Source organism: Scylla paramamosain, chromosome 5, assembly GCF_035594125.1.
Source record: "Scylla paramamosain isolate STU-SP2022 chromosome 5, ASM3559412v1, whole genome shotgun sequence".
NCBI classification, from domain to species: Eukaryota; Metazoa; Arthropoda; class Malacostraca; order Decapoda; family Portunidae; genus Scylla; species Scylla paramamosain.
The window spans coordinates 23709543-23725055 of NC_087155.1; the positions used below are offsets into that span (position 1 = coordinate 23709543).

At 45.2% G+C, this 15513-nt stretch overlaps 1 protein-coding gene across 13 annotated transcripts in view; it reads left to right on the forward strand.

Moving 5' to 3' along the window:
• Nucleotides 1-15513, forward strand: part of LOC135100682 (helix-loop-helix protein ngn-1-like) — a 589312-nt gene that overhangs the window by 238631 nt on the left and 335168 nt on the right. For 12 of the 13 annotated variants that reach the window (XM_064003834.1, XM_064003835.1, XM_064003833.1 and 9 more), the window contains one exon: nt 2258-2342. In XM_064003834.1, the coding sequence (XP_063859904.1) occupies nt 2258-2342 (85 nt within the window). Of the gene's footprint in view, nt 1-2257; nt 2343-13592; nt 14157-15513 lie in introns of those variants that run through there. The other variant, XM_064003838.1, reaches the window with a different exon arrangement.

Sequence of the window (15513 nt, forward strand, 5' to 3'; positions counted from 1 at the left end):
TTCTATCCTGATTGCTGATCCAAAGAATTTTTCTCACATCATCTTGTCATAACCCCTATACCACTTAAAGACGTCTATCAGGTCCCCTCTTAACGTATGCCCCTCTAAGGAATGTAAATTTAAAAGCTCAGTCTCCTTTCGTAACGAATACCCCTCATCCCCTGTATCCTTTCAGAAATGTTATCGGCTGGGATGACAGCTGTATAGTTCATTTGACTCTTCTTTGTCTATCCCACAAAATCTGGCAATGTGAAGAGAAAGACAGCTCGACGGTCACCCAGAACCCAAACGCCTGAACTCACTGCCTGCTGCTACCCAGTGCCACAGGGGGGTGAGACACAGCAGCGCCAGGAGGGGCCCAAAGCATCCAGCCCCCGCGCCTCTCAGCCACACTCCCAGCCACATGTCAATTTTCTTCTTCTGCTAGAAAGAAATGATAATAGCAGTATATAAATAAGCATAGACAGATGTTTTGAAAGTGGAATCTTTTAATACGTAGAAATTCTGAAATCTTGATACTTGTGTTATCATGTGGCCCAATTTTCTGTTGCAGTGTACATTTTCCATTTTACCTCCATATACGGATTTTTTCTGTAAAAACCACATTAAAAAAAAACTAACAAAAATATGTTGGTAAAGTATACATAAGAAAAGGTAAAAAAGAACACATGACATATAATAAAGGAAAAAAAAAGACTGAAGGACTGAACAGACGCCACGGTTAATTAGCTCTGAACACATCCACGTATGAAGCTCCCTAACATGATGAAGCGACGGAATGGTTGCATGGTGGGCAGAGTTATCCTAGATACTAGAACGTCGAGAACAAGCTAGTCTCAGTACATATAGAAAGAAACAAAGCCAAACAAACAAAGGCTTTACTTCACCTTATCCCCACGAGTCCCAAGAATTCGTCTAACATGATAACGAACAGATTGATTAACCACCGGAGGCCAGATGTCCCGTGGAACTTTGCCCTCTTGTGGTGGAATTTACTTTATCTGAGAAGGAACTGATATGAATGTATAAGTTACAGTCGAAGAACAAGTCCGTTACATATCACTCATATCAGTGTGACTTACCATTGAAATAGTCACCGCCTCGCCTCTGACTAACACGAGGGGTACGTGGCGACTGGCGTTCAGGCGAGTGTGTAGGCGTGTGTACACCATCTTGCCGCTTATGCAGTCTACATATTGATCATCCGTTCGTATTGAATCTATGAAATTAATTTGATATAATGAGGCTTTGTATGTTTGTATGATGACGCGGCTGGACATCAAAATAGCTCGGCTAGTCATTGTTATAAATGTGAAAAGAAATATCAAAATGAAAAGAAAAAAAAAAAAAAAAAAATATATATATATATATATATATATATATATATATATATATATATATATATATATATATATATATATATATATATATATATATATATATATATATATATATATATTGGACAGAACTCGTGAAAGTGAAGGGCCCATGTGTCCATTTGTATTGTGAAAGTGTGTCTGATGGAACATGCATGTCATCTCTACAGCCAGTAATAGTGTGTGTGTGTGTGTGTGTGTGTACGCGCGCGCGCCTATGTGCGTGTGTACGCATGTTAGTGCTTGTGTTGCGTCACCAGCACTTTGATATCAGTACTTGGGAACAACTCATTCATTATTCATTCACTAATGTGTACAGCCTTGACCTCCTTCCTTTCCCCTTTGCTAATCTTTACCCCCCCTCCTCCCTATTGTCCCCTTCTTCTCTCTTCCCCTTGCCCCGACTTCCCCCACCTTTGTCTCTTCCTTCTCCTTCACCCTTCCCCCACCCCGAGTAATCATCAAAAGTGAGAACAAATATTTAGAGGCGTGGATCCAATTATTATTTTTTGTTTATAATGAAATTAAAATGACAGCGAATGGATGTATATTGGTTATAGTATTGGTTATAGTAATTATGTATTTTCTGTTCTTTCTGTTGTTGTCATTACTGGCGATGGTGGTAGCAGCGATGACAATGGTGATTATGGTGGTGGTTGTGGTGGTGACAAGGGAAGAGTGGTTGTAGAGCGGTGGTTATTTGCTTTTTATTTTATCATTTTTCAAGTAAGGAAATATATCCGTAGATAAAAAGAATTCATATTTTAAATGATACTGTCAGGCAGATATCCACAATCAGTGTATATCAAGCAATTATAATGATTTAGGAAGAATATTGCATCAAAGAATTTAATTTACACTCATGTTATTCATATTTGCAGGTGAGGATCACACAGCGCCCAGCTCGCGGAGGGATCACAGGTGATTTGTCGCTGATAAACTCCCGCCCATGTGCTGTCAGCCAGGGTGAGTGATTAGATTGTTATCAAGCGGTGTCGCGGGTGTTTGGAAAGAGTAACATTATGCAAGCATTGATGTGAGGGAGATTAGATTCTCTCTTTAACATCATGTTTCAGAATGTCCAGTAGTGTATGCCATTCCTCAGTGTTATTAATTCCACGGACTCTTTAGCTCATGCTACTTGTTTTATGTCAAAGTACAAAGGTGTTATTCATAATCTGTTTGTAATGATCACCAAAGTCGTAGCCTGAGGCTCAAAATAATTCAGTGTTTTGCTTCGTTACTACAAAATGGGAATCCCTCAAGGAACGGGAGGAATTATTACATTTAATGATGATGAATTATTTAAAATGCTGTGTGCAACATTTTATTAGAGATAGAGGTGATTCAGTCATTTAATGGACCACTGATAGAGTCTCTAACTGTCTTGTGCAACAATAGAAATAATATATCGGGCAATTAGACGTGTCTGTCGGTATTGCTGCTGTTGTTATTGTTGTTGTTGTTGTTGATGATGATGATGATGATGATGATGATGCTATTATTGTTATTTCTTACTATTGTTATTACTTACTTCCTTGCTTACTTCTTTATTGGATCGTTTTTGTTCCAACAACGGCTGCTTACATTGCTTCTCCAACTGCAAGCCTTCAATAATTTCAAGGGCGACTGGCATACATTGATATCCCACGGGAACACACTGCAAGCCGCGCAGAGTAAAGATAAACCACAGCCTTTCGTCCGTTATGTTGTGTTCCTGTTGACTTATTCTTACGTCTCAGCCCAACGTGTATAAGAAAAGACTTTAAAACTCTCTTGCCACGCTCTTAGTTCACACGTGCAAGGTGGCAGTGGCTATACTTAACGTATCTGTGCAGATGTGTTTTGTTACTGCGTCGCAGTTCTTACGTTCTTGGTGTGAAAATCATCCAGTGTTAATGCTGAGTGCACTTAGAGAACTTCTTGAAGTACCTTTTGAATGTATGTGATTACTGTAGTTAGTGAATTGGGAGAGCTGGCTAGATTTAATGGACATAATGGTGTAATGGTAAATTTATGCCATCGGTAATATTACCTCAGGCGAGAGTCGGGAGCCGCGGCAGACCACACTGGCGCCGACAAAGGCTGATATCGCTGTGAGAAACCTATTTGCGGTTTACCCCGTAAAGCTTCCCTATAAGAAGACGCGTATTGGCGGGGCAGCGGCGCGGAACACGGTACGGAGGGACGAGGGGGCATGTCGACTGGCGGAGCGGCTGGATTTTGTATCATAGAAACGTATAAGCTATTCGCCGACATCTTCATCTGTCCTGGCAGTGCTGCGATGCCTGTCCATGTACGAGTAAGCTCCAGAGTGTGCTGTAAAGATAGCATAGTGCTCCTCCTTTCACAGGGAACTTGTAACATAAGAATATCATATGACTCAACTGATGACTGCAGGATAATCGAAGATGAGCTTTACCTGCATCAAGTTATGATCTAACTTTTCGTTTTATGGATTGATAAAGTTAGCGAGAAGAGATATAGGTCCACGAGCCATAAATATACGAATGAAGGGAGCGAACGAGCACACGATACGCTGAAAGACTTGATGTTTTTAATGAAATGTCTTGATACCTCCGTCAAAAATAAATAAATAAATAGATAAATAAGTTCATGTAAATACGAAGGAGCGTCGCTGATTTGGTAGCCGTTCAGCTATTGTACTCATGCCATTGGACGCCAAGCTTGGCTCACTGCTCCGTCATTTACCTCTTAATATTTCTCCTCCTCTCCTTCCTCCTCCAGCATCTCTCAATTACCTTTTCTCCTCCTCTGCGTCCATTGTCAACCATTGGACTCGCTTCTCTTCACCATTCGTTTTATTCGCTACATTTTTTTGTAGCCATTATTCTTCTGTTTCTCAAAAGGGCTTTTACTTCCCCTTGTCACCTTTACCTTCTGGTCATTCCCATCCTTTCACACCGTGGCTTCCTTCTTCTCTCCTTCCTTCTATCCCTTCTGTCCCTCCCTATCTCCCTCCCTTTCCCCCGCGTCCCTCCCCCAGGCATTAATCACCCCCGGGCTGGTACAGCTTCTTTACAGTCTGCCAGGGGAACTCTAAGTCGTCTTTCATCCTCGGTTACGTGTCGCCGGTTTTCGGCCACACAACGCCCCTGACGCGGCCTCGCTCTCACACAATGCGCGTCGCTTTGTCGGGCCGCGGGACGTGTCTGAATCGATGGGTGCGTGGAAAAGCCTCCCGTGCGATTAGAGTGAGCCTTTAAACGCTACAAAAAATATAGTGTTGTCCCATTCATTCTTTCACTGTACTGTATATTCATAAAGGGAGAGGGGAGGAGGAAAAGAAGGGGAAGGTGAATGAAAAGGATAACACCGCGGCGGCTGGCTATCCAGAAAATTGGTGTTAGTCACAGGATTACTCACACCTCGACGAGTCCTCTGAGCGACAATAACAACGCCTCCCATCTGTTTATAACGGAGCGTCACCCGTACCACCGCCACTCTTCAGCCTCTCCATCCCCTCGCTGCCCCCTCCCCTTCCACTCCATCATTCCCCTCTCTGTCTTTCTTTATAACAATCATCGTTAGTTTTTCTCCCCGTCTTTCTCTTCCTCTTCTTCTGTGCCATTATTTTCCTCCTTCTTTCCCTTCTCCCACGAATAACTCCCTTCCTCCCATCGCTTGCTTTCCTCCTTATGTTTCCCTTGTTCCTATAGTCCTACTCACCTTCCCCTCCTTATTTGTCATCATTCTCCTTTTTCTACTTCCTTTCCTCCCATGGCTGGCTGTGTCCCTCATCAGTCCTCGATCTGCGTGTTCAGGCCGAGGACAGCGTGTCTGGAGGAGGCAGGGTAGGAGAGGAAGAGGAGGAAGAGGACTAGTAAGAGAGGAGGGCTTGATCTGTTACAAGTCTGTTCTCACTTCGACTCATTTTTCTTGCTGACTTAGGTGGCAGAGGAGGGCTTTCGTGGGTCAGGGCGCGAAGTGGGAAAACAAGCTGTTGTCAGGGTTACCGATCATTTGTTATGCTATGCGAGCAGACCACGTGGCAGCGAGGAGGAGGCGGCAGGGCGTCGTAAATGATGGGGATGTGTTTATTAGTCACTGAATTCCGTGTAAGGCAGCGTAAAGGAGAGAATCACAGAATAAGTCGAAATCTAAACGTGTGATTGAGTCGTCAGTCGGTCGTCAGCGGCGCGGGGAGCCTGGTCGGGACGTGAGGGAAGTGGCCGCTGTGGGGCTTAGCGGGAGGTCGTTAGCGGGCCCGGTCGTCCCCCTGTACTCCACCCTATCCCCCGTGACACCCTAACCTCCCACCCTCTCCCCCCTAGCGTTACCCCTCACTCACACCCCACACACCGCTGCTGTTGCTCCCCACCCTCCCATCCCTCCCCCTTCTCTCCCCACTCCTTCCCTTCATCAGACACCCCACGGCCCGGTAATCTCGTAGCCCGCATGCTCTTGTCTGAGGATGAAGATTTGTTAACAGTTGTGATGCTGAAGATGAACTCAAACAGAAAATGGATTGTATCTTCCCACTGCTTGCTTCACTTCCCAATAGTGACCATCTCTGCTACTGTCAGCACGTCAGTCTTTATCATGCTTAGAGTGGATGGATCACGTTAGTATATATTGGGAGAATTAAGAATGGAGATGAGTAGTGAGTAGTAGTAGTAGTAGTAGTAGTTATTGCTGCGATAGTAACAACACCACCACCAACAGCAGCTTTATCACAAGCAATAATAGTGGAGGAGATTTTGATGTGCCTCAAGTTTGTCGCCAACTGCTGAGGAATGGATAAAAAAAAAAATACAAAGACCCACTGAAGATACAAGTCCCTAAGGAGTAGAGCCAAAAACATAATCCAAAAAATAAAGACATTTAGATTTACCTTGATGGCGTGCTGGTACCCTTGAAATGGGAACCGAGTCACAGAATCCTTTAGAAAACGCCTTAAATATTCACACATACACGCACGCACACACACACACACACACACACACACACACACACACACACACACACACACACACACACACACACACACACACACACACACACACACACACACACACACACACACACACACACTGAAGGTAATGGTGATATCTAGGAAGTACAAGCTAAGGAGACGCTACCGAAGCTTATCCTAGTCACTGTCTATTAGTGCCTGAGGAGCGAAGGGCGTCATAGGAACATCGGGTCGCTAGTGCCATGTTTATTAAGGGCGCCACGGTACACTGCAAATATTGGAACATAATGCGTTGTCAGCTCGTACAATATGGACCCGCTGTAAGGCATGTAATAGTTAGTCAATATGAGGCATGAGGGAAGCTGCTCGGGTACACATATTCCTGCATGATATAATATTGAAGGAGGAGCAGCTATTATTATTGTTATTAGTAGTAGTAGTAGTAGTAGTAGTAGTAGTAGTAGTAGTAGTAGTAGTAGTGGTAATGGTAATAGTAGTAGTATAGTAGTAGTAGTAGTATAGTAGTAGTAGTAGTCACCCGCATCTTCACTACTATCTTACCACCACCATCACCATCACCACCACCACCACCACCACCACCACCACCACCCAGCAGACAACCAACCCTCCCTCCCTCCACTAATTAACGAGACAGCACAGTTGGAATTGGCGAATGTATAATATTAATATAAATTGCTCTGAATTAACAATACATATATTTTATCACGCCGTTTATGTTACATTCTTCCATAAAGCTGCGAATTACACGGCGGTACATGCATTAGGCGACTTAACACCGAGCGCGGCACAGACAGCCATTCCCAACCATCACTTTTATTCAGAAATGGGACAAAAAAAGATGGAAGGAGACACGAGCAGGAAACTTTATTAGCTCTTTTATTCATTTTATTAACACGTTTACAATTACATTACAGAAAAAAAGTAGAATAAAAGTAAAAGAAAAGAAAAAAAATGGAAGTGGACAGGCGGTATTGCAGAGAGAGAGAGAGAGAGAGAGAGAGAGAGAGAGAGAGAGAGAGAGAGAGAGAGAGAGAGAGAGAGAGAATTAATGAATCTGGGCACTGAACGGAATTACTGTCAGATAGAAGAGAAGAGAATGGAAATAATTGCAGGTAGAAAATGAAGGAGGAATATTTTTTTTTTTATTTTGCTTCATATTTTAAATTTTTATAGAAAACTGTGGATGAAATAAAGAAAAGATAGAAAGCAGAAAAAAATAGAAAGATGAAAATAAAAAAAACTGAAAAATGAGAGGAGAGAGAAAATTGATGAAAATAACGAAAAAGCTGCAGGAGGGAGGAGATAGGATGAAAGTTTGAGTGAGAGAGAGAGAGAGAGAGAGAGAGAGAGAGAGAGAGAGAGAGAGAGAGAGAGAGAGAGAGAGAGAGAGGCGGGGAGGAAGGCAGGGAAGGAGCAGGTGGGGTGGGATTGCTGTAATAAGCTTCGGCTAGTGAGTCTTCAGGGACGCTCTGATACAAGGGTCTGGCCATCAGGAGAATTAGTAGCCTTCCTCCTCTTCCTCCTCTTCCTCCTCCTCCTCCTCCTCTTCCTTCTCCCTCTTTTGCTTCTCATAATATAGTCTCCCTCCCTTCCTCCCTCACCATTCTTCCCTATAGCCAAAGTGTCACGCCTTAAGCTACGCCACACATATTCCATCTTGTCCTCATCTCCTAGAAGCGTCCCTACCTCCCATACACTTCCCTAAACTAAGCCTTGTTGTCTCTCACGCTCCTCCAGAATACGTCATCTCACGTACGTTAGTTTGTGTATAAGGTTTTTCAACGTCATTCTCGTAACATTTAGATTAGTTTCTCTACACTCACTTTTATGAGAATGTGGCAAAATACTTTTCCGCGCGGCGTTTGTAATCTTTATTATGCAGCCACTTTCTTAATACAAAGTGCGGACGTTATTGGGGGAGGCACTCATCGTTTTATAATAGTATCTATGCAAAAATACCTCTACTTCACCTCACGTCGTGTCTGTAATCTCTTTCACGCAGTCATTCCCTTATCTCAAGCGTCAGTCAAGACATTCATAGTTTTACCTATTGCAATGTAAAAATCCATGCAGTAATTATCACATTTTCCTTGTAAGCTTCCCCTGATCATGCGGAACTTACTCCTACTACCTCGCCCACTAGACTACAAGCTTCAGTGCACTTTCCCACAGACACCGCAGACACCCACCCACCATAATCTTCCCTCACAGTGTCGACTCATAGAAAGCTCCACCGTCGTGCCCGAAGCAGAGTTTCCTGGGGCCACAAATCTTCATAAACTTGGCGTGGATCGATGGAAGCCGAAAGGTCGATTAAAAATTAAGTATATGATGTCACCGCTTAAACTTGGGTCTCAGAATTAATGGCAGCAGGAGTATTAAAGCTGGAGTTATGAGAAGGAGGAGTAGGAGGAGGAGGAGGAGGAGGAGGAGGAGAAGGAGGAGGAGGAGGAGGAGGAGGAGGAGAAGGACGAAGAATAGCCGGAGTGACTGCAGGGAAAATCGCCAAATGAGGAGGAGGAGAAGAAGAAGGAAGAGGAATAAACTGACAAAGTAGAAGATTATATAAAAAAAAAAAATAACAAAAGGCGACTGATAAAGTGAAGAGAAGGGAAGGAAAATATAAAGGAACAAAAATTTGCGTTTGATATAGAAGGAAAGGACAACAAGGAAAAGAAAAGGAAGGAAAGACTATAACTGATAAAAGAGGTGAAGGAAGGAAACGAAAGAAAGAGGAGAAGGAAAGCGGAAACGACTGAAGAAGAAGGAGGAGGAAGGAAACGAGAGGGGAAAAGAAAGGAAAGAAAAGACGGGAGGACTGAAGGAGAAGTAGGGAGAGGGAAGAAGGAAACGAGAGAAAGAAGAGAAGGAAAGAGGGGAGGAGGGAGTAACGGAGGGAATCAATGAAGGTAGGAAATAGAGGAAGGAAGGAGAGAGGGAGACACGGAGAGACGGAGGGATGAAGGGGAAAAGGACAAAACTGGAGGAAGTACCCGGGCTGACGCATGTTCATAGGCCGTGTAAGCTCCGGAATTCCCCTTGCCTTCATTAGCAGATTAAATATTAGTTTCGGATTCCAAATTGCGCCATCGCTTTCCCCATAACGAGGGAAAACTACAAGAATAATGGAAAACGCACCAAATCGTTCGTCTTCTCGCTTCCAAACATAATCTGAACTTGCTCTTCCCTTCCTCTGTCGCTCTTTCTCTTCTTTTTCCTCCTGTTTCCCTCCCCACCGTCACAGTCTCCCCTGCTTCCCTCCCTGCCTCCCTCTCGCCTTGGTCTCGCCTGCCTCAATCACGCAATCCCATACTCATGATTAGGCAGCGATTAGAGAAGCGAGTTTGTCTGGTCCACGCCACTGAGCTGATTGGAGGAGTAGGAGTACGAGGAGGAGGAGGAAGAAAGTCGATTTTATTATTGTTTTTTGTTGTTTTTGTTGTTTGGTTTCATAGTGAGAGTTCTGTTTGTAATTTGTTCTTTAATGTAGATACGTGAGTGGTGGTGATGATAGTGATGGTAAAGGAGATGGATATGAGTGTCAGGTGGTGGTAGTTACAGCAGTAGTAGTAGTAGTAGTAATAGTGGTGTTTCTAAGGTAGTTGATCTTGGTGGTGATGGTGGTGGTGTTCTGGGTGGTGATGATGGTGATGGTGGTAGAAGTATTAGTAGTATTTAGTGAAATGATGTAAAGGAGACGTGGAATCCTTTATTTGTTTATTGATTCATCAGATTCTCTCTCTCTCTCTCTCTCTCTCTCTCTCTCTCTCTCTCTCTCTCTCTCTCTCTCTCTCTCTCTCTCTCTCTCTCTCTCTCTCTCTCTATCTATCTATCTATCTATCTATCTATCTATCTATGTCTATCATATTTCTATCATTATCATTATCATGCTCATTATCATCCTCCTCATTATTATCATCATCATCATCATCATCATCATCATCATCATCATCATGGAATATACATACATTTTTGCCGCACCGAGTTTCACATTCATCATAATAATTTCACTACTTCACATTAATCATACATGAATGTCTTTTATTGCTCGTGTGTGTGTGTGTGTGTGTGTGTGTGTGTGTGTGTGTGTGTGTGTGTGTGTGTGTGTGTGTGTGTGTGTGTGTGTGTGTATGCGAGCGTGCGTGTGTGCTTGTGTGCGTGTGTGCCGCCATGTGCGTGTCGGAACACATAATTACTTTCATGTACAATTTGGTGCTTTTGTTAAAAAATGCCCAATTATTTTCATGCTTGTACTCTTATGCATTTTTACTTTCCACCCTTTTTTTTTTTTTGTCCCTTTCCTTTATGCCGTACGTGTTCCCTCCCCTCTCCTCCATCACCTTTCTCTTTCCTCTTATTCTTTCTTTCTCCCTTTTCTATCATACCTTTGACTACATTTTTCTATGCCCATTCCCCATTCCTTTCCTCCATCACCTTTTTCTTTCCTCCTATCCTTCCTCTCTCCCTTTTCCATCCTCCCTATCACTCCATCTTTCTATCTCCATTTCCTCCTTCTTCCCTTCTTCCTATCCCTTCTTTTCTGTCCTGGCAGCTGTTCTGTACACCCTCACCATTCCTCCCTCCCTCCTCCCTCACAGACGCCCTCACGTTCCCCTCCCTTAGCAGACTTGATAATCCAAAGTCAATAAAAGTGTCAGGCCATAGAGCACTTTTGTCCCCTGTGGGAAGGGGAAGGAGTGGGAGGCAGGGGTGGAGGGCGAGGGACTCCTGGGGGACTGGGGAGTTACGTTCAATGGGAGGGTGTTGGGGTGGAGAATGAGGGAGTGAGGGAATGTGGAATAAGGGTGGGAGGAGATAGGGAGGACGTAAAGGGAAGGCCAGGGATTGTTAGGGAAAGATTAAGAAAAGCTTGATTAGGAAGACTTTAGATGAAGGGAAGTTAATGGAGAATCAGTAGCAGTAGTCTTAGAAGTAGTGGTGGTGATAGTGGTAGTAGTAGTAGTAGTGGTGGTGGTAGTAGTAGTAGTAGTGAAAAGTTGTTGTTGATGTTGTTGTTGTTGTTGTTGTAGTTGTTGTTGTTGTTGTTGTTGTTGTAATAGTAGTGACAACAACAAGAGCAGCAGCAATATAAAATAGTAATGATGATGGTTGTGTTTACTCTTGTCCTCAAATATTGGTTATAAACTAGTGCATAGACTATAACCTTTATATATTAACAGCTTTATTCAAACATGTTGGCAAACAATGTTGCGAATATTGTTGCGTTCACTTATCTGAACACTGCCGACTGTGTGTATGTGTGTGTGTATGTGTGTGTGTGTGTGTGTGTGTGTGTGTGTGTGTTTCTAAAATAGTGATAAAAAGTAGCGAATTAGTTCCGCCTGTTCTGTGAAAAATTATATATTCATCAAACATAGTGTTATTTTTTATGTGAAATGCAGTGAAAGAGCCCTGACGCAATGAGTGAATGAACAAAAATCAAAGTGAAGAGTGTGACGTTTAGCATGAGGCAGGGAGCTGTGAGTGAACGCGAACCATCACCCCATCACCTCATCACCTCATCACCCCGTCACTCCGTATCTCATCACCATCTGCTGCCCCTTCTCTCCTCACACCATTTCTGATTATAACACGTTTTTCACCCATTATTCCTTCCCTATTTCCCTCCCCTTTGAAACCCTTCCAAGCCCGTCACTACTAACTTGTCCCTGGTACCCCCCCATTCCTTTTCTCCCCTCACCCCCTCCCTGCCAGTCTCCTCCACACCCCCGTCCCAGGAGACCCGTCTATCCCGTCCACTTCTCTATGAATACCAGCAGCGTCTGTCTGTCTGTCTGCCTGTCTGAGTTAGTGAGTCACGGGGAAATAGTCTCAGCGGGGTTGTTAGAGTCGGGGGCGTCAGCAGGGCCCCTCCAGACGCGTAATTGAGTCGTTAGGCCGAACAAGGTTATTCATAGAGACGCCGCCTTTACCGGGAACCTCGAGCTGGATTACTTTGCGGAACCGATTCCTGTTTGTGTGAGTTTTCGTGCTCCCTTATCTTGTCTTGAAGTATCTTATCTTTGTGTTTATCCTCGCCTCATTTCCTCACGTTTTATAAGTTGCGATTGTGGTTGTAGAGCGAGCGGACGATGCCATTTACAGCGCCCACTGTTCCGTCAAATGCACCACGCCATTATGTAATTATAACGCTGGGCCGACACGACACGCCCGCCTTCTTGGATCCTTCATATGGGGTTTATTTTTGTAGAAGTCATTTTAGTTGTTAGAGGTTCCGGTTCAGCGCCGCGTTTGTTCGGTGAGTCTGTTGTGCTGCCGGTGGTCTCAGTTTTGGTCACGCGCTGCTGTCTGGTGTTACCTCGATGGGTGTTGTGGCCCTGGTGACTGGAGATGCCTCAGCTGTGAATCTCTGTTGCAGAGGCGCAAAAATGTGTCTGAGGTCTTGTACATTTTGCGTGGTCGTTGTGTGTGTGTGTGTGTGCAACAGGCAGGTAACCGTAGCACCACACAGCACACGTCACTGCCTCGTCAGGTGACTCAATTCCTCGTGCAGCAACGTTACCGTGCCTCAACACGCCAGCCAGGGAAGGTTGAGGAGGGCAATAATTTTACTGTAATTGCGCCAGCGACAGCCGACAACCCCGTCAACCCCGTCAACCAGGCTTTTACTTATAATCAAGCGTAATTAAACCTTCACGTACCATCCAGCGTCCGGGGGAGGGAATTACGAGCGACAGGTGTGACAGCGGCCCTGACTGGCGAGGGAGGACGGTCATGGAGAACCGGCGTGACTGGTGGTGATAATGTCCTACTTGTCTTCATGCCCCCTCACCCTCCCCCGCCTCCCAACATCGCCTCTCAGCGCCCAGGTAATGACTGTTGTTAGAGCTTGGATTTATGACTTAATTTATTGGGGGCAAGAGGAAGGGGAGTGAGTACTAGTTGTAGTTCATAGCGTATCTTTATTAACATTTGTCCCTCGTTCCGCTTGGCCATCCACGCTCCGGGAAAGAAAAAAAAAAAAAAGGAAGAAAGAAAAGGGACGTCGCTCATCCGTCCTGCCGCTGCCCCCCTCCCCCACACACGCCACAGTCAGGCAGGTATTGATGGCGGACTAAGTAATCACCGTCACTTGAGCCACTGATGAAAGCTCCGCGTAGTAAACACAAGAATTTCCACATTGGGAACACCGTCATTGGCGAGGCGTTCAATAAGGTTTGCCGGGTCCATTAGGCGGATGATATGGATTAGTGAGTGATGGATTCCTCTCGTAAAAGAACTCCTCCCTGCTCCTTCAGGTTGTCAGGAGGGAAAGACCAGAGGCACCACTGCCCGCACACACACGCCTTGCACCACACGCAGCACCAGTGCTCGTAAACAGTCGAGTAACACCACATTACCAGCACGAGACACCCGCCGAACGAGGAAGGTTCACGCCAGTCGACGGACACCTCACCACTTCCTTCTTCCTCTTCCTCTTACTCCTTTACCTTCTCTTCCTCCATCTAACTGCTCATCTGCCTTGCTACCGCTGTCCTTTTCCCCTCATTCTCCTCTCCACGGCGTCCCATCATCCTCCTCTCCTCTTTCTCCTCTTTCGTCTTTCATCCGTTTTCCTTATCCTCTTTTGTCTCTCTTCTCTTTCTTACTATTTACCAAGTTCCTCGTTTTTTTCCATTTTCCAATTCTCGTTTCTCTTCCTCTTTCTCCTATGTTCCTCTCTATTCCTCTCTCTTCCTCTCACTTTGGTATTGACCTTTGTTACCTCCTCCTCCTCACTAAACTTCTTCTTTCCTCCCCTCCCCATTGAAACCATCCACTCCTTGCCTTTCTTTTATCCTTCATGTATATCTCTCGCGTCCTCTTCCACATGCTCTCTCTCTCTCTCTCTCTCTCTCTCTCTCTCTCTCTCTCTCTCTCTCTCTCTCTCTCTCTCTCTCTCTCTCTCTCTCCCCCCCCATTGATTTCTCTCGTCACCTGCTATTACCTTTCCTTGCCTCCTCTTCCCGTTCCTCCCATTCACTCCTATCCTTTCTTTGCTGTTCCTTGGCGCCTTCTGCTCTTACTTATCATGTTCTTGCTGCCAGACGCACGTGTTATCAGAGACAAGTTAAGTGTATCTTAATGTGAGAGACAAAAGGAAGGAGTAGTGTGATTTGTGGCGCCTAAGGGTTGGCAGCTTCGGTTCTTGTGGTGTTTCTCTCGCCTCCCACTTTTCACTTCCACCCGGCAGCCTCAGCCGCTACTCACTCTGCAGTGAAGTGACGAAGTGCTCTGTCACCTGTGAATCTTTCTTCCTGGTGACAAGAAGGAAGGAGAAAAGAAAGACGAGCAGCAGCAGCAAGAAGAGGAAGGAGGGTGACGAGGAGGAGCGATGGGCGGTATTAAGATAAACAGGAGGAAATGGAAGGAAGGAAGCCAAGGGGAAAACACATGAGGATTCCAGACAACACAAACAAAAAAAAAAAAAAACTGTCCTGGAAGTTTCCTTTTCCAGTTTCACAATGAATTTAGGAACATTGCTTAGGCTTTTTGGAGGGAGAGAGAGAGAGAGAGAGAGAGAGAGAGAGAGAGAGAGAGAGAGAGAGAGAGAGAGAGAGAGAGAGAGAGAGGAATGAAAGCTGGCAAAGGAAAGGGAAGGAGAGAAGCGCCTGTATGTGAGAAAGAAGGACTGGAAGAGGAAGAGGAGGAGGAGGAGGAGGAGGAGGAGGTTGGGTCAGAATGGGGAAGAAAAGTAGGAAGAAGTGGGGTGGAGAGATGCTTGGAAGGCCGCGGCGAAAATTCACTTCTGGAGAACAAAGGTGCGTGTCCCTGGAGAGGCCTGGGGAGTGTACATCATGGCGACAGCTCCGTAATGTGTCCCCGAGGAGAGGAGGAGGCGAGGGGGAGATGAAGGAGGGGGGGGAAGCAAGGAGGGCAAGAAAGGGAGGGAGGGAGAGTGGGGAAGCGGACAGGAGCGTGAGGGTGAGGGAATGGGAAACGATGTGAGGAGGAGGCAGGGAGGGAAATAGGATGAGAGCTGGCGAGGCGAGAACGACAATTATGAGAGAGAGAGAGAGAGAGAGAGAGAGAGAGAGAGAGGAGAGAGAGGAGAGATGAGAAGAGAGAGAGAGAGAGAGAGAGAGAGAGAGAGAGGATAAAATAAAACACAACAAACTTTTCGGTAATTCAAGGGGTCACGAATTAGAAGGGGGGACGGGGCGGCCTGGACGAGGTAAC